This window comes from Leptopilina heterotoma, unplaced genomic scaffold (assembly GCF_015476425.1).
Source record: "Leptopilina heterotoma isolate Lh14 unplaced genomic scaffold, ASM1547642v1 Lhet_77, whole genome shotgun sequence".
Lineage (NCBI taxonomy): Eukaryota > Metazoa > Arthropoda > Insecta > Hymenoptera > Figitidae > Leptopilina > Leptopilina heterotoma.
In genome coordinates, this window is record NW_025111177.1 from 75461 (window position 1) to 95491 (window position 20031).

The 20031-nt window shown below is 22.3% G+C and overlaps 1 protein-coding gene and 1 long non-coding RNA gene across 8 annotated transcripts in view; one reads left to right on the plus strand and one right to left on the minus strand.

Moving 5' to 3' along the window:
- LOC122510889 overlaps window positions 1–20031 on the plus strand; it is a 300548-nt gene that overhangs the window by 53766 nt on the left and 226751 nt on the right. For all 7 annotated transcript variants that reach the window (XR_006302471.1, XM_043625834.1, XM_043625832.1 and 4 more), the window contains exon 3: window positions 8210–8258. Coding sequence is in view for 6 of the 7 variants with exons in the window: in XM_043625832.1 (XP_043481767.1) it covers window positions 8210–8258 (49 nt within the window). In the remaining variant the exon portion in view is untranslated. The remainder of the gene's footprint in view (window positions 1–8209; window positions 8259–20031) is intronic.
- Window positions 1–20031, minus strand: part of LOC122510892 — a 113137-nt gene that overhangs the window by 1318 nt on the left and 91788 nt on the right. The window contains exon 3 of the long non-coding RNA XR_006302472.1: window positions 6694–7026. This is a non-coding gene — a long non-coding RNA (uncharacterized LOC122510892). The remainder of the gene's footprint in view (window positions 1–6693; window positions 7027–20031) is intronic.

Consider the following 20031-nt stretch of genomic DNA (forward strand, 5'->3'; position numbering starts at 1 on the left):
AATTATTTTAAATTATAGTTATTTATTATCAATAGTGACGCGCTACCAAAAAAAGGAACCTAAAATAAATTGAATTCTTGACTATAGAATTTTATAAAAATTTTTGAATATAATTGAATTTTTTAGATGAATTTTAGTAAAATTGAAATTTTATCAAAATTTTTGAAAACAATTGAATTACACAGAAGAAATTTGTTATTTTTAAAAATAATTAAATGCTTGCAAAGAATTAAAAAAAATTTTTTTTTCAATAATTGAATGCTTTCAAGAATTTTATAATAAAATTTTTGAAAATAATTAAATTCTGACCAAGAATTTTCTTATTTACTAAAATAATTGAATTCTTCCAAAGAATTTTAATAAAATTTTAGAAAATAATTAAATGCTTGCCAAGAATTTTAATAAAAATTTTTTAAATAATAGAATGCTTCCAAAAAATAATTAAATTCTGACGATGAATTTTGTTATTTACTAAAATAATTGAATTCTTTCAAAGAATTTTAATAAAATTTTAGAAAATAATTAAATTCCAGCAAAGAATTCTGTTATTTATAAAAATTATTAAATACTTGCCAAGAATTTTAATAAAAATGTTTTAAATAATTGAATTGTTGCCAAGAATCTTTATAAAATTTGTGAAAATAATTAAATTCTGACAAAGAATTTTGTTATCTAAAAAAATAATTGAATTCTTGCAAAGAATTTTAAGATTTTAACAAAAATTTTTAAATAATTGAATCTTGTCGAGAAGTTTTAATAAAATTTTTATTAAAAATACTTAAATTCTCAAAAATAATTTTGTAATTTAGAAAAATAATTGAATTCTTGCAACGAATTTTATTAATATTTTTAAAAATGATTAAACTCCTAACTCTTTATTTTCTTATTTATGAAAATAATTGAATTACTGCGAAAAAATTTGTAAATAATTGAATTCTTGTGAAATATTTATTATTTATGAAAATTTCCTTTCATCGAAATTTTTTTAAAAATAATTGAATTCTATCACAGCATTTTATTAAATTTTTTTTAAATAATTGAACCTTGTCAAAAAGTTTTATTAAATTGTATTGAAAATAATTGTATTATGAAGAAAAATTTTGATATTTATAAAAATATGTAATTGAATTCTTGCAACGAATTTCATTAAAATTTTTAAACTAATTGAATTCCAGTAAAAAATTTTTTTTATTCATGAAAATTAATGCATTTTAACAAAGAAATTTGTTATTTATAAAAATAATTGAATTATTGCCAAGAATTTTAATAAAATTTATGAAAATAATTGAATTTCTGCTGTAAAATATATATTAAAATTTTTGGAAATAATCCAATTCTTTAATGGAATTTTAGTTCTGGACAAGAATATTATAAAAATTTTGAAAAATAATTGAATTTTAGCGAAGAATTTTGTTATTTGTAAAGATAATTGAAATTTTTACGAGAATTTAAGAAAAATTTTGAAATTAATTGAATTTTAGCCCAAAATTATATTAATATTTTCGAAAATAATTCAATTCTTTAATTTTTATTATTTTTAAAAACAATAATTGAATTTTTGACAAGAATCTTAATAAAATTTTTGAAAATAATTTAATTCCAGCGAAGAATTTTGTTATTTATTAAAATAATTGAATTTTTGTCAAGAATTTTAATAAAATTTTTAAAAATAATTGAATTTTAGGGAAGAATTTTGTTATTTATTAATATAATTGAATTCATGTCAAGAATTTTAATAAAAATTTTTTAAATAATTGAATTCTTGTGAATAATTTTAATAAAATTTTTAAAAATAATTGAATTCTTGTGAAGAATTTTAATAAAATTCTTTAAAATAATTGAATTTCGGTGAAGAATTTTATTATTTAAATGATAATTGAAATTGGGAACAATTTCTAAATTTTTCAAACATAATTGAATTTTTGCAAAGAATTTTATTACTTTTGAAAATAATTTAATTTCTGCAATCAGTTAAGTTAAAGTTCTCCAAAATTCAATTTTTCTTAGTGTTTTTACTAAAATTCTCTCAGAAATCCGTTATTTTTAATAATTAATTAAAAAATTTAACTAATTTCAGAATTCAAATATCAAAATCTAATAATTTGTTTTCTTAGTAAAAAAAAAAAAAAAGAAAAATTGGATTCATTCGATTTATGTAATCACTTGAACCAAAACTTAAAAGAACGAAAAGGTTAAAAATAATGAGAATTATTATAATACATGACCGAGTGACAAAATAATTATTTTATTTTATAAGAATACTGTTACTTTTACTTCTTAAAAATTATTTTCTTATTAATTTATGCAAGAAGATATTTTCTATATTTTGATTCTTAATATTTCCTACTTCTGATTTTTAATACTTTGTACTTTTAATTTTTAAATATGAAATCTATATTCCAATTTAGTGCATCAATTCATAAAATCCTTTGTTTATCTTTTTTTTCCCCGCAGTGACAGAGAAATTGCAGGACAAGTTCGCGAGCAAACACGAGAACTGTTTTACGAATTTTGTAATTCGATTAACATTTTCATTCGCGATGTGAATTCACCTCACAAACATTATTTCGCTTTATTTATGTACTTTTTTTTCCCAAAAGAAAAAAAATTTCGATATTCGAAAAAGTGTAAAGTACAGACCAATTTGAAAATTTTACTAAAACACACATTTTAATTGTACTTTTTGTACACTGTTACAATATAGACACTATAGATACCGAAAAAAAAAACATTTCACAATTTAACAATTTTAAAAGAGACGAAAAATTTGTTTATTTTTGATGCTTCACTTTTTTTTCCAACAGCAGGAAAAATATTTATTAGTTATTTGAACTTTCAAATGAACGAAATTTTTTAAATTCTTATAAATTATCAACTCTTGTTATAAATAAAAAAAAAATATAAAAAATCAAATAAAAAGGAATTTTGTGAATTGAATATGAAAATATTATTATTATTTTACATTTATTCGTATGAAAATATTATTAAAAACCTTTCATTGAAATTGAATTTATTAATATCGTTTGTAGTCTTTGACGTTCAGTCGAGTGATAAAGGTCGTGCTTTGGACAGCCAAAGTGACATGAAAAATATACGTGCTTTAATTAAAACAGGTTCGTGACTTTACTCATAATGGAAAATTAATTTTAATGTTTTACTGAAACTTTTTTCGAAACTATTTCTCGAATAATAGAAAAATAAATTCTTTTGCTAATTTTTCTGTATTATTTTTAACTGTAATAATAAATTTAATAAATTTAATTATTTTCCCATGAAAAAGGTCTAAAAACGAGTTTTTCCAGTCGTTAAATATATCGATACATTTTTTATTACTTTTTTCAATCTTAAAGCTACTTTTCGCCATTTTTTAAAAATTAATTATCGAGTGCGAAGTCTGATATTAAAAAATAGGTTTTTGAAAGCAGATAATAATTACATTCTCATCAAAAATGAGAAAGTCTTGGATTTGTGCGATTTTTTAATAGTATAATTATATTATAATTATACTATATTATAATTATATTATATTATATATAAAAGACATGAAATGAAGACGAAATTTAATTAAAATTTTTCCAAATATATAATTAATAGTATAATAATAAAATTGACGATTATAGTCGTATAATAAATTGTTTTAAAGAGAGTTCGAGTTCCATATAAAAGTGATGGCTAATGGAAATTTGAGCGACGATAAAATATATAGAGAAGTCTTAATTCAGTGGAAGCTGAAAGCTTCGTCATTTTTCTCGCGATTTGAATACCATCGCTTCAGACAATGAAGAATTTTGAAAAGATTCTTTCAAGTTAAGAGCTCAGGAGATTCAATTATAAAAGGCTTGCTTCAAGAAGAGAGAGAGAAAGAGAGAGAGAGAGAGAGAGAGTAGCCGTTGAAAGAAAAGTAATCAGTTTAATAGAAATTAATTGAAGCTGCATCACTAACTCTCCAAATAAGCTTTTTGAGGTTGATGCCCACGGGAAAGGGTGCACCTGGCCAGTTTATTCATTTATTCTAATGAATAAAATTAATTTTTACAACCGCCCAATATTTTCTCTTTAATTTTTGTTCCATATACAAATTTTAATGCCACTTTGATTAATTTTTCTCAAAAAAAAAAAAAAAAAAAAATCCGGCTACTGAAATTTCTTCAAATTAATTTTCAATTACTCCAATCGTATATTTTAATACAGGATTGACACAAAAATTTAATTTTGCTTTTTTCTTTCTTATCCCTGATTTCGAAAAAAATTTTGAACTTTTACCTGATCCTGAAGAATATTCTGATTTCTAAAATCGAATTTTTCAAAAATTTTAACTAAAATTCCGTCTTTAAAAAGTCAATTAAATTTTTCAAAAAGAACTCTTAATTATTATCTAAAATTTTTAACTAAAATTAATTTTTAAATCACAATTCATTACAAAATTCTACGAGAATTCAATTATTTAAATGCAAACATAAATAAATTGATAAATAATTTAAATGAAATTGCATTTAAACTAATTCAATTCTTAATAAAGATTTTTATAAATATTTTTAATAATAATTGAATCTTGTCGAGAAATTTAATTGAAATTGTATTGAAAGTAATTGAATTTTACTAAAAATTTTAATATTTTAATACTTGTAAAGAATTTTGTTATTTATGAAGATAATTGAATTCTGGAAAAGAATATTAAAAAAATTTTTAAAATATTGAATTATAGCCAAAAAAAAAAAAATTGTTATCCATTAAAATAATCGAATTCTTGACAAGAATTTAAAGAAAATTTTTGAAAATAATTCAAATGTTGCCAAGAATTTTATTCAATTTTTTGACAATAATTAAATTTTGGAGAAGAATTTTATTATTTATGAAAATAATTGAAATTTTGACGAGAATTTTAAATAATTTCAAAAGAAACTGAATTTCAGCCCAAAATTATATTAAAATTTTTGAAAATAAATCAATTCTTTAATGGAATTCAATTAAAATTGAAATTTTATCAAAATTTTTGAAAACAATTAAATTCTACAGAAGTTTGTTATTTTTAAAAATAATTCAATTGTTGTCAAGAATCTTACTAAAATTTTTGTAAATAATTGAATTTCAGCGAAGAATTTTGTTATTTTTTAAAATAATTAAATTCCAGCAAAGAATTCTTTTATTTATTAAAATAATTGAATGCTTGTCAAGAATTTTAATAAAATTTTTGAAAATAATTGAATTTCTGCCTTAAAATGTATTGAAATTTTTGAAAATAATTCAATTCTTTAATGACATCTTAGTTCTGGACAAAAATATTATAAAATTTTTGAAAAATAATTAAATTCAATTCTTTAATGTAATTAATTTAAAATTAGTTTTGAACTAATTGAATAATTTGGAAAGAATTTTATCTAAATTTTTGAAAACAATTAAATTCTATCAAAGAAATTTGTTATTTTTAAAAACAATAATTGAATTTTTGCCAATAATCTTAATAAAAATTTTTGAAAATAATTGAATTCCATCGAAGAATTTTGTTATTTACTAAAAATTATTGTATTTTTGCTAAGAATTTTAATATAATTTTAATAAAAAAATTTTAAATAATTTAATTCTTTAATGAAATTCTTATAAAATTATTTTGAAACTAATTGAATTCTTCATAAAGAAATTTATCAAAATTTTGGAAAATAATTGAATTTTATTGGATTATTATATTAATATTTAAAAAAATAATTGAATCTTGTCAAGAAGTTTTATTAAAATTGTATTGAAAATAATTAAATTTCCAAGAATAATTTTGTTATTTATTTATAAGAATAATTGAATTCTTGCAACGAATTTTATTGAAATTTCTAAAAATAATTGAATTTTAGGGAACAATTTTATTATTTATGAAAATTAATTCATTTTAGCGAAGAAATTCGTTATTTATAAAAATAATTGAATTCTTGCCAAGAATTTTAATAAAATTTTGAAAATAATTAAATTCAATTGGAGAATTTTATTAAAATCTTCAAAAATAATTGAATTCTAGCGAAGAATTTTGTTATTTATTGAAATAATTGAATTTCGGAGAAGAATTTTGTTATTTATTAAAATAATTGAATTCTTGTCAAGAATTTTAATAAAATTTTTGAAAATAATTGAATTCTAGGGAAGAATTTTGTTATTTATTAAAATAATTGAATTCTTGTCAAGAATTTCAATAAAATTTTTAAAAATTAATTGAATTTCGGAGAAGAATTTTATTATTTAAAAGATAATTGGAATTTTGCCATGAATTTTATTAAAATTATTGGAAATAATTGAGTTTCTGAGAAGAATTTTATTACTTTTGAAAATAATTGAATTTTTCGATTCATTTGTAACTTGTCCAAGATTCAATATTTTTTTTTAGTGTTTTTAACTAAAATCTCTTATAAATCCATTATTGTTAATAATTAATTTAAAAAATTTAACTAACTTCAGAATTCAAATATCAAAATCTAATATTTTGATTTCTTAATAAAAAAAAGAAAAATCGAATTCATTCGGTTTACGTAATCAGTAGAACCAAAACTTTGTAAAACGAAAAGGTCATCTGAAAATTTTGTAAAGAAAACTTTATATAAAAAAAAATGAGTAGTGATAGATAACCAAGAAATTAATGAATAATTTTGCCTTTGAAAAATGAGATGGGAAAAAAAGTGCATTACATGATTAAAATTTCAAAGTTTTACTTACATTTTGGAACGAGAACTAATCATGTAGTTATATTTAGTGGACGGAGCGGAAGTTTTGAAGACGAAAAATCTTAGATTCTGGAAATTTCTATGCAAATTAATAAGGACGACCTGGAAGACCGGTCGTCGCTCGCTTCGTTTTTCTTCTTTTTTTACAATTCTCCATTTTCTTCTTTTTCTTTTTTTTATCATTACTCTACCGTCTATTCCATAGTTTCTTTTCTCACTCCTCCGCAACGATTGTCCTCTTCTTCCATATTCTTCTTTCACTCTCCATGTACCTTTTTTATAACCAGCAGGTGCCACATTGTACTTCGGCTTCACTGCTACTCTTCTTGAAAAAAAAAAGAAATCTTACTGAGACTTGAGAAATGAGAGTCGGATTTTAGTTATATTTCACTGAATTATTTGTAACTTTTTTTTTTTTTTTGCTTTTCATTAATGGTTTTTAAATTAATTTTGAATTAGACAAGTGTTTGCTGTACCCCAACGTCCCAGGTGGAAAAGTTATTTTAATGTTAGCCTAACGTTAGTTGAATGTTAGTTTAATGTTAGCCTAACGTTAGTTGAATGTTAGTTTAATGTTAGCCTAACGTTAGTTAAATGTTAGCCTAATGTTAGTTTAACGTTCCCTGAAAAAAATATTCTTAATTTAAGAATATTTTTTTTTCAGTGTGGTATTAATTTCATCATTTATAAGGGAATCGAAATCAACATCATTTAAATGTATCATGATTGTATGTACTATTGATCTGAAAAGGAAGAAAGTGGCTTGAAAAGACTTTAACGATTTGGTGACAATAAAATTGAAGCTAGAACTTTCATTCACTTCTGTTTTCTGTTTTTCACATTTAGTTTAGGAGATAAAGTCCACAAATCGTGGAATAGTTGTGGATTGAGATGACGGTCGAGGAACTCTCGCTGATGCTAAAATCAAGTGAACCGTGACTACGTTGCTTCCCATTTCTGTAATTAACGACCCTCTGTTCGTTTCGATGCCCCAACCCCCGCGTATATATAGTTAAAGGCCTGCACAGTTCAAAGCGTTTACAGTTTTTGAAGCACAGCCCCTTTGGGAGACTGGATCTCATTACTGATTATTCTTTGAAACTCAAAGATGTATGCCCGACATGCGGAATCAGATTACTTTCAAATAAATTTTTTTGCGCCTGTTCTGCTGTTTGGGAATTTATCTTTAAATATCAGAGTCGGAGGGTTTTTTTTCCATACAGTGTATACAAGAATTAACTGTAAATTAAAAACATTAACAAAGCTATGGAAGGTTTAACAACTATGGAAGGTTTTATCTTTAACAACTTAGTAAATTCAAAAAAGCTCGATTAGTAATTGATCGAAAATTCTGTCCTACAATTCAAAGAAGAGAATAATAAATTAAATAATAATCTCTATATTAGAAAAGTAAAAATTAACAATAGTTCTTCATAACAAATAAACAATTCTTCATAGCAAAATGTATTTTTGCTTCTTTAATAAATGTACTTTCCTTTCTGTTTCAGGCTCGACCAGCCGGTGACCAGTTCTTCAACCGGCATGGACGGCAAAAAAGTGAGTCTTGCAAATTTTAAATTCACTTATGTTAATGAAACGGTCTCGTAACACTAGGCGATTTTATCTGCGACGTACCGTAAATGCTTTAAATGGCTATTTGAGAGAATCTTTACCGTTAAAATGTATGCATAAGGACTAATTTATTCTAAACAAAAAAAGCTGGTATTATTTTTGTTTCGAGTAATTTTAATTTTAAGCAATGCTTAACGAAAAGATAACAGATCCTAAAGATTTAATTGTACCGTAAAAATAAGAACCAAGTAAATACAATAATTTAAGGAATAACAAACAATTTAGCATCGGTACAGCATCATTATCATCATCATTCTATCATGACACGAATGTTTTAAAAAATAACAGAATAACAAACAATAATTTAGCATAGTACAGAATCATTATCATCATTCCTATCATGAAACGAATGTTTTTAAAAAATAACAGAATAACAAACAATTTAGCATCGGTACAGCATCATTATCATCATCATCCCTACCATGAAACGAATGTTTTTAAAAATAACAGAATAACAAACAATAATTTAGCATAGTACAGAATCATTATCATCATCATTCCTATCATGAAACGAATGTTTTTAAAAAATAACAGAATAACAAACAATAATTTAGCGTAGGTACAGCATTAGTATCATCATCGTCCTATCATGAAACGAATGTTTTTAAAAATAACAGAATAACAAACAATAATTTAGCATAGTACAGCATCATAATTATCATTCCTATCATGAAACGAATGTTTTTAAAAAATAACAGAATAACAAACAATAATTTAGCGTAGGTACAGCATTAGTATCATCATCATCCCTACCATGAAACGAATGTTTTTAAAAATAACAGAATAACAAACAATAATTTAGCATAGTACAGAATCATTATCATCATCATTCCTATCATGAAACGAATGTTTTTAAAAAATAACAGAATAACAAACAATAATTTAGCGTAGGTACAGCATTAGTATCATCATCGTCCTATCATGAAACAAATGTTTTTAAAAATAACAAAATAACAAACAATAATTTAGCATATAGTACAGCATCATTATCATCATCATCCTATCAGCATATCATGAAACGAATGATTTAAAAAAAGAAAAAAACGGTGTATTTTTAAAGGAAAGTTTATTGAATATTTCACGTGCACAATTGCTCTATTTTGATGGGAGAGAAATAAGAGAGAAATGGAATAGAGAAAAGGAATAAATGGGAATAAAGGTGCGCCCGCTGAAAATTGTCACTTATTCCTGTAGGAGTTCAGCGAGGCGCGCACGTAGAGCGCAATATCTACATACATAGTGTGTATTTACCAGATAGACAGTTTACTCTTTGGTTCAGTGACAAGAAAAGGCCATCGATATTCAGGACAATGGTCGAGTGCACTATACTCGCGCAGAGAGAAAGAGAGAAAGAGAGAGAGAGAGAGAGAGGACACCATTATCGATATACATGAGATAATGAATGGCAGTCTTGCGAAGCCCTGACGATACCAATTTCATTCTCCTTTTTCCACTCACCTTCATACAGTACATATACTGCGCGAAATACTTTCGATAACAAAGAACAAACAAAATTGTTTTCTTTAGGAAAACATTTATAGACCATAAAAATAGCAATGGATTTCAATTTTGAAATTTAACTTCAAGTTAAAAAGTTTAAACTTTAAGTTTAATTTTAAACGAAGATTATTAAATTTCAATTTTTGATTTTAACAGATTTCGCACTAGATAATTAATTGAACCCCTTGATGCAAGAACAAGACGTAGACCATACAAATTAAATGGGCTGCGTTTGGTTCTTGCATTTTATTTTCCTGACTTTTTTCCAATTTTCATCAAAAATATTTACTTCTTTCTCATCCTATTGCTAATAAATTGAATTCTTGCAAAAGATTTTATTAGAATTTTTTAAAATAATTGAATTTCCAAGAAGAAAATGATTACTTTTTGAAATAATTCAATTCTTGTGATGAATATTGTTTTTTATGAAAATAATTGAATTTTGCAAAGAATTTTATTAAAATGAATCAAAATAATTGAATTTTCGGGAATAATTTTGTTATTTATCTTTAATAATTGAATTTTTTCGAAGAATTATTTATACGTAAATAATTGAATTCTTGGGAAGAATTTTATAAAAATCTAAAAGAATAATTGAATTAATTCAAAAAAAGTTCAATTAAAATTGTATTTAAAATAATTGATTTTTTTCGAACAATTTTATTAAAATATTTGAAAATAATTTAATTCCTGATGTGACAAATTCTAATATTTTTGTAAATAATTGAATTCTTCCAAAGAATTTAAAAAAAAACATTTTTTTAAATATTTCATTTTTTGCGGAATTACAGTTAAATTTTTAAGAATAATAACATTTTTTGAGCAATTACTGTACGATTGTATTAAAAATAATTGAAATCCAGCGATGGATTTTATTATTTATAAAAATAATTGAATAGTTGCTAAAAATTTTATTAAAACTTTCAAAAATAATTCAATTTCTGAGAAGAATTTTTTAATGTTTGAAAATAATTAAATTATTGCGAAAAATTTTATTAAAATTTTTGAAATAGAATTGAATTTCTGTGAAAAGTTTTGTTATTTTTAAAAATAATTGAATTTTGCAAAGAATTTTATTAAAATGCCTTAAAATAATTGCATTTTCGGGAATAATTTTGATATTTATTGACATAATTGAATTCTTGGGAAAATTTTTTTTAGAATCTAAAAGAATAATTGAATTATTTTAAAAAAATTTAATTAAAATTATATTTTAAATAATTGATTTCTTTTGATCAATTTTTGTAAAAATTTTCAGAAATAATTGAATTCATGAAAAGAATTTTATTATTTATGAAAATAATTGAATTATTGCGGAAAAATTTTGTTATTTATTAAAATAATTGAATTTTCGCTAAGAATTTTAATAAAATATTTTTAAAAATTATTTAATTCTTTAATGGAATTTAATTAAAATTGTTTTGAAGCTGATTGAATTCTTTCTAAAGAATTTTATCAACATTTTTGGAAATAATTGAATTCTATCGGAGAATTTTATTAAAATTTTATAAAATAATTGAATCTTGTCGAGGAGTTTTATTAAAATTGTATTGAAAATAATTGCATCATTGCAAAGAATTTTATTGCAATTTTTAAAAATAATTGAATTTCTGTAAAAATTTTAATATTTATGAAAATAATTATGATCCCCAAGTTTTGAACGTTCAAATGAACGAAATATTTTTTATTGAAGATATTTTAATAAATTACTAATCACAAACAAATTTAAAAATTAAAAAATTTACGTTTAGCAACTCAGTAATTAATTTTTTGGATAGTAACGCAAAATAATTGCAATAAAAATTTAATTTGGAGAAGAAATAAAAAAATTTCGTTCATTTGAACGTTCAGAACTTTAGGATCTTAAATAATTGAATTGAAAATAATTTAAGGAAAATTTCAAAAAATAATTGAAATCTTATTATGAGTTTTATTATTTATAAAAATAATTGAATAGTTGCTAAGAATGTTATTAAAACTTTCAAAAAAAATTGAATTTCTAAGAAAAATTTTAGAATTTATAAAAATAATTGAATTATTGCGAAAAATGTTATTAAAATGTTTAGAAAGAATTGAAATTCTGTGAAAAATTTTTTATTTATCAAAATAATTGAATCCTTGCTTAGAATTTTATGAAATACTTTTTTAAAAAATTGAATTTCCATGAAAATAGTTATCATTAGTGAAAGTAATTGAATTATTGTGAAGAATTGTATAAAAATTTTGTTAAATAAATGATTTTTTCGAAATTTTTTTGAAAATCCTTTACTAACTGAATTGAATTCCCGTGAGAATTTTAATATTTGTGAAAATACCTATATAATAGAATTTTGTATGAATTTTATGATTTTTTTTTAAATAATTGAATTCTTTTGCTTTTTATGAAAATACTAGATATTAAAAATAATTGAATTTCGAATATTTTTTAAAAATAATTGAATCGTTTTAAAGAATTTGAGACTATAATTTTTTAGAAGTTTTTTGATTTCTAGTCTTAGCGAATTTAAAGTAAATTCGAAAAAAAACAGAAATACCAGCTTTTTGTGGATGAAATCTTAAAAAACTATTTTAATGAATTTTTTTCAGTGGAAAAATTTGGAGAATAATTTAATTTAAATTTTCTTGCAGTAAAAACTTTGATCGAATTTTTAATTTTCCATATTAAAAATTTAAAATAAAAGGAAATATTGTCTTTGAATTTTCTTCTCGTTTCGAGATTCTTTTTCGGTTTATAATTACTTTTTGTTTTTACTGGATTTCATATTTGTACTTGACATACTTATAACTTTTTTACACGCTGAATAAATCGATAACAAATTTAAAATTCTGTATAAATAGCTTCTTTTTTATTTTGATTTTGATTTTAAATAAAATGAATAATGATAAATATTTAAATATATTGACATTTTTCAGTTTCTTTTTTTCTTTTTATAAATAAAGTTGATGCTTAAGGATTGTGTGTGTATATGTACATAAAAGTATAAAATGTATATAAGTGCAGAAAATAAAAATGAAGCTCCATTCTCGAAAATCGATAATACTGAATTCTATTTTCATCCTTAAGCATCAACTTATTTATAAAAAGAAAAAAGCAACACTGAAAAATGTCAAAATTCAATGCCTGTGGGGAATATACGAAAACCGCTTTCCACTTGGCGAGATAAACCTCGTAAAACTCGAGAGCTTCTTTTTCTCGATTACGAGTTTGTCGACTAAAAGCGCCACAACTTTATAAGCAGTGCAGTAAGTTGAGAAACTGTATTGGTAAAACTTACCCACGGGACTTTAGGGGTCGTTCATAAACGGCGTCACATATATATGTGTGTGTATTTTTTCTCCTTTTCCGATCGAACCCCCTTTCTCTCTCGCTCATCTCTTCATCATTGTCTTGTTACAAATTATCACTTTTGAAATTTTTCCTCTCTTTTCATTTAGTTTTTCTGTCTTTTTTTTAATCTTTTTTTTTATCTTTTTTTTCTCAGTAATTGAGGCTCTCAATTCTTGAATTGGAGAATTTTGTATTTATTATTTTTTATTGTTACTTTGTTATGGTGAATTAATGCTAATGCGGATTGAGAGGTTCTTTGTTTTGTAAAAAAGAATTTTTTTCTTTGTATTTTTATTTTTTCTGTATATTTTTTGTACTTTTGAATATTTTAGTTAAATAATGGATTTATATTAGAATTTTAGTTAAAAACATTAACAAAAAATTGAATTTTGGAGAAGTTACAAATGAATGCAGAAATTCAATTATTTTCAAAAGTAATAAAATTCTTCGCAGAAATTTATTTATCTTCAATAATTAAAAAAAAAAATCTGGTCAAAATTTCAGTTATCTTTATAAATAATAAAATTCTTCTGCAAAATTAAATTATTTTCAAAAATTTTAATAAAATTCTACGCAAACAATTATTTTCATAAAAAATAATAAAAACTCCTCGCAGAATTTTAATTATTTTTAATACAATTTTAATCGAATTTCTCAGGAATTCAATTATTTAAATATTTTTAATAAATTTCTTCGCAATAATTCAATTATTTTTATTAATAACAAATTTCTTCTCTGAAATTCAATTATTTTCAAAAAGTTTAATTTAATTTCAAAGAATTGAATAAATTATTTTCAATGAAAATCTTTAAGAAATTCAATTATTTTCAAAAATTTCAATAAAATTCTTCGATGAAATTCAATTATTTTAATAAATAACAAAATTCTTCGCTGCAATTCAATTATTTTTCCAAATTTTTATAAAATTCTTGTCAAGCATTCAATTATTTTAATAAATAACAAAATTCTTCCTTGGAATTCAATTATTTTAATGAATAACAAAACTCTTCCTTGGAATTCAATTATTTTCAAAAATTTTATTAAAATTCACAAATTCTTCGCAAAAATTCAAATATGTAAAAAAATGTTTATAAAATACTCAGCAAGAATTCAATTATTTTCATAAATAGTAAAACTCATCGTAGGATTTCAATTATTTTTAGAAATATTAATGAAATTCTTAGCAAAAATTCAATTATTTGGATTATCAGAATTTCAATTATTTTTAAAAATTTTAATAAATTTCTTCTCGAGAATTAAATTATTTTCATATTTAAAAAAAATTTTTTCAAGAATTCAATTACTTTCCTAAATAATTGAACTCATCTCACGTTTTTAACTATTTTTAATACAATTTTAAAAAAATTTCCTCGAAAAATGCAATTATTCTCACAAATTTTATTAAAATTCTTCTCAAGAATTCAATTATTTTTATGAATAATATATTCCTTTATAGGAAGTCAATTATTTTCATAAATAATAATACTCTTTTTAGGAATTCAATTATTTTCAGCAATAATAAAGTTTTCAAAGGGAATTCAATTATTTGAATAAATTTTGATGAAATTCTTCTTAGAAATTCAATTATTTTCATAAGTATAATAAAAATTTTTTCAAGAATTCAAAATTCTTCGACAAAATTCAATTACTTTAAAAAATATTAAATTTCGTTCCCAAAAATTAAATTATTTTCAAAATTTTTAATATAATTCTCTAAAAAAAAATTCAATTATTCACAATTTTTAGAAAACTTTTATAAAATTCTTCCAAGAAATTCAATTGTTTTTAAAAATTTTAACTAAATTCGTTGCAAAAATTCAATTATTTTCATAATCAACAAAATTTTTCTCTGAAATTCAATTATTTTCAGAAATAACAAAGTTTCCACAGAAATTCAATTATTTGATTAAAATTTCATAAAATTCTCAGCAAAAATTCAATTATTTTCATAAATTATAAAATTTAATTTAATATTTTCAAGAATTTTAAGAAGATTCTTGTCAAAAATTCAATTATCTTCATCAAAAAACAAAATTCTTTCCAGAAAGTAAATTATTTTCAAAATTTTAATTAAATTCCTGTCAAGAATTCAATTATCTTTATAAATAATTAAAATTCTTTGCAAAAATTCAATTATTTTTTAGAAATTTTATTGAATAAAACTATCAATGTTTTCGAATAGTTTTACAATTAAAGAAATTCGTTAATAAATGTAACAGAACATTTTTTCGAGTATCTAATCATTTTTAGAGTGAATAAGTATATTCTTTAGAGATAAAGTCAAAATTTTGCCTGGAAATCAGGGAAAAGTCAGGGAAAAACAAAATTAAATTTTTGTGGCAATCATTTTTTTTATTTTTCAATTTTTTTATTATTTTATTTGTTTTTTTATTTTTCTGTTTTTATTTATATTTATAGTTTTTTATTTCTAGTTTTTTATTTATATTTTTTTATTTCTATTTTTTTATTTATACTTTTATATTTATATTTTTTTAATTGTATTTTTTTGTTTGTATTTTTTTAATTGTATTTGTTTGTTTGTATTTTTTTATTTATACTTTTAAATTTTTATTTTTTTATTTATATTTTTCTGTTTGTTTTTTTTATTTTTTATTTATACTTTTTTTGTACATATTTTTGTATTTCTCTCTCTCTCTCTGCATTTGTTCTGATTATTTTTCTGAAAAAGGGTGGAAATTAAAAAAAAGCGATGTCAGTTTTTTCAGTTGCAACGATGCGAGTAAAATAAACGAGACTTGGACTTACGATAAAAGTGCAAAGTTTCCTTTGAGGCGGTTATTCAGCCCTCAGAGGACGTGCAACGCCTCTACGACTACGAGATCGCTTGCAAATTCTAGAATAAGTATAACGAACCATTGCAAAAAGGATCACAAAAAAAAGAAAAAGAAAAAAAAAACTTTATCCGGTTTTCTTGCACAATTATGTCCTTGAGGAATAAATATAATTTTATTTCCCAGGAAATCCACGGATAATTTATTAATTTTATTGTATATCGACTACTTTCATTGAGAAATTTATTTTTCCTCATTATTTTCATTTCTTTGCTTTTAACATTTATTCAACTTTTCTTTTAAAAAGGAAAAATTTACCTATGGAAAAATTTATTTATGAAAAAATTTATTTATGAAAAAATTTATTTCTAAAAGGAAGAATTTATTTTCAAATATGAGACATTTTTCTTTGACTTAATGAGAAAAATGTTTTATTAGAAGAAAAATAGAGTTATTACATATATAATAAAGCGAATTAAAAAAAATGGATAATTCCAAAGTTAAATGTAGAAAAAAATTGAGAAAATGTGGAGTTAAAATTTGTTTTACCGAGAGAGAGAGAGAAAATCACGTTTCGTATTATCATTACTGTCAGTATTTCCCACTCTCTGGGGACGTAGTCCTGTTATAAACGTGTTTCTCTTTTTCTCCTTTAATGCCACTCTCCTTCCATGATTCCACATTCTCGCCCTCTGGATGCGGCAAAGGGTTCAAGTGTCTCTAGATTGCGTGATAATGCCATTTCCCCAACATTCATTCATTCATGCCTTCCCCTATTTTTCTACTTTGCATTCCACTTTTTTTTATTGTAGAACTGCAATTTTTTTTCTTTTTCCTTTGCATCCCAGTTTCTTTATTGTAAAACTGACATTTTTTTCTCTTTTTTCTTTGCATCCTAGTTTTTTTTATTGTAAAAGTGCCATTTTCTTTTTGTTTCTCCTTTACTGACAGTTTCTTTATTGTAAAACCGGCCTTTTTTTCTTTTCTGCTTTTCATTTGCATATCAGTTTTTCTATTGTAAAACTGCCATTTTTTCTTTTGCATCCCAATTTTTTTTATTGTAAAACAGACATTTTTTTCTGTTTCTTCCTTGCTACCAATTTCTTTATTGTAAAACTGACCATTTTTTCCCTTTCTCCTTTGCTTCCCAGTTTTTTTTTATTGTAAACCTGCCACTTTTTCTGTTTCTCCTTTGCTACCAGTTTCTTTATTGTAAAACCAGCCTTTTTTTCTTTTTCTTTTGCATCTTAGTTTCTTTTTTCTTTATTATTGTAAAACTGACATTTTTTTTCTCTTTTTTCTTTGCATCCTAGTTTTTTCATTGTAGAAGTGCCATTTTCTATTTGTTTCTCCTTTGCTGCCAGTTTCTTTATTGTAAAACCGGCCTTTTTTCTTTTCTGTTTTTCCTTTGCATCTCAGTTTCTCTATTGTAAACTGCCATTCTTTTTCTTTTGCCTCCCAGTTTTTTTATTGTAAAACTGCCATTTTTCATTTTCTCCTTTGCTACCAGTTTCGTTATTGTAAAACTACCATTTTATTTGTCTTTCTCGTTTAATACCAGTTTGTTTATTGTAAAACTGCCATTTTTTTCTTTTCTCTTTCTCCTTTTTAGTTTTTTTTATTGTAAAACTACCATTTTTTCTAATTTTTCGTTGCATCCTAGTTTTTTATTGTAGAACTGCCATTTTCTTGCTGCCAGTATCTTTATTGTAAAACTAACATTTTTTTTTGCATCTCAGTTTCTTTATTGTAAAACTGACCATTTTTTCCCCTTCTCCTTTTCCTTCCACTTTTTTTTTACTGTAAAACTGCCGTTTTTTTTTTTTTTTTTTTTTTTTTTTTGAAACAACGAATTTTAAAACAATTTGAATTAAAATTTAGATTCATGTTCAGATTGAAATTCGACAAAAATAACTTCTCAGCGAAAATAACGAAATTATTTTCTGCATAAAAAAATAGACTCTCGTTACGTATACTTTAATAATATATTTATGTAAAGGATGGACTTGGTTAGGTTCGAAATCACGCGATGGGATCAAATTCGATTAAAATTATAAAGCTGAGTGCAGTAGCTAGTAATGGTAATTAACTTCACGAATAACGGTCAGGGACGTCGAGGGCCTTTGCGGAGGAAACAAGGGTGGTGTTCGCGTGTCGTAAAAGTTTCCGGAACCCGGAAAGGCGTCTGGTGATTATGTGATAATTAAGGTATCTCTGCAATGAAGAAAAAGAATTTTTTTTGCCGAATGCAAAAATTCGACACCTTTTTTTTTTAGTATTTGATACTGTCGCGCAATTTCATTTTTTTTTCTCTTCGCAATATTGAAATTAAATTTTCTGTTTTTTTCAATATTTTCCAGAAATTATTCAATGGAAATGTGAATTTAAAGCAATCAATTAAATTCATTGGAAAATTTCATCAAATTGGTACAAATTGGTACAAATTGGTATAAATTGGTATAAATTCAGTAACATTCATAAAAAAAGTTCAAAAACAAATAAATTCAATAAAAAATTGAAAATCATTGAATTCCTGCAAAGAATTTTATCAAAAAATTTTTAAAAATTGAATTAATTCCAAGAATTAATTAAAAAAAATAATTGAATTCTCGAGAAGAATTTTATTAAAATTTTTTTTTATAATTGAAATTCTCTTATGACTTTTATTTTTTATGAAAATAATTAAATTTTTGCTAAGAATTTCATTAATATCACTAAAAATAATTGAAATCCTACGATGAGTTTTATTAATTACGATAATAATTGAATTCTTGTGAAGAATTTTATTAAACATTTTCTTTAAACAATTGAATTTTTTAGAAGAATTTTCTTTAAATTTTTGACAATAATTGAATACGTGTAAAAATGTCATTATTTATGAAGATAATTGAATTATTGCAAAGAAATTTATAAACAATTTATAAATAATTGAATTCCTGAGAAATTTTTATTATTTATAAAAATAATTTAATGTTTGCGTAGAGTTTTATTAAAATTTTATTTAAATAATTGAAATTCTGCTATGAGCTTTATTTTTTATGATAATAATTGAATTTTTGCTAAAAATATCATTAATATTTCTAAAAATAATTGAATTCCTATGAAGAATTTTATTTTTTATGAAAATAATTGAATTTTTGTTAAAAATTTCATTAATATTTCTAAAAATAATTGAATTCTTTTGAGGAATTTTATTTTTTAAGAAAATAATTGAATTTTTGCTAATAAATTTTATTATTATTTCTAAAAATAATTGAATTCTTTCGATGAATTTTATTATTTATGAAAATAATTGAATTCTCGCGAAAAATTTTAATTTAAATTCTGCTGTGAGTTTTCTTTTTATGAAAATAATTGAATTTTTGATAAAAAAAAAAAAAAAATTGAAATCTTATAAAGAATTTTATTGTTTATGAAAATAATTGAATTCTCTTGAAGAATTTTATTAAAATTAAAAAAAAAAATTCAAATTCTTGTATGTGTTTTTTATTTTTTATGAAAATAATTGGATTCTTGGGTTTTTTTATTTATGAAAATAATTGAATTCTCGCGAAGAATTTTATTACAATTTTTTAAAATAATTAAAATTCTGCTGTGAGTTTTATTTTTTATGACAATAATTGAATATTTGTTAAGACTTTCATAATTATTTCTAAAAATAATTGAATTCTTTCAAAGAATTTTATTTTTTTGGAAAATATTTGAATTCTCACGAAGAATTTTATTAAAATTTTTAAATTAATTGAAATTCTGCTATGAGTCTTATTTTTTATGAAAATAATTGAATTCCTTCGAAGAAGTTTTTTGTTTATGAAAATTTTATTAAAATTTTTTTTAAATGATTCAAATTCTGCTATGAGTTTTATTTTATTTGAAAATAATTGAATTTTTGATTAGAATTTAATTACTTTTTTCAATTTTCGTAAAATTTTATGGAAAATAATTCAATTTTTTTTTTAAATTTTACTTAATTAATAATTGTTCATTGTTTATAATTTATAATTATGTCATAATTAACTGTCAGGGTCATGATTTCTAGTCGCATTAATAACATAGGTTACGATATGTCATTGACAAT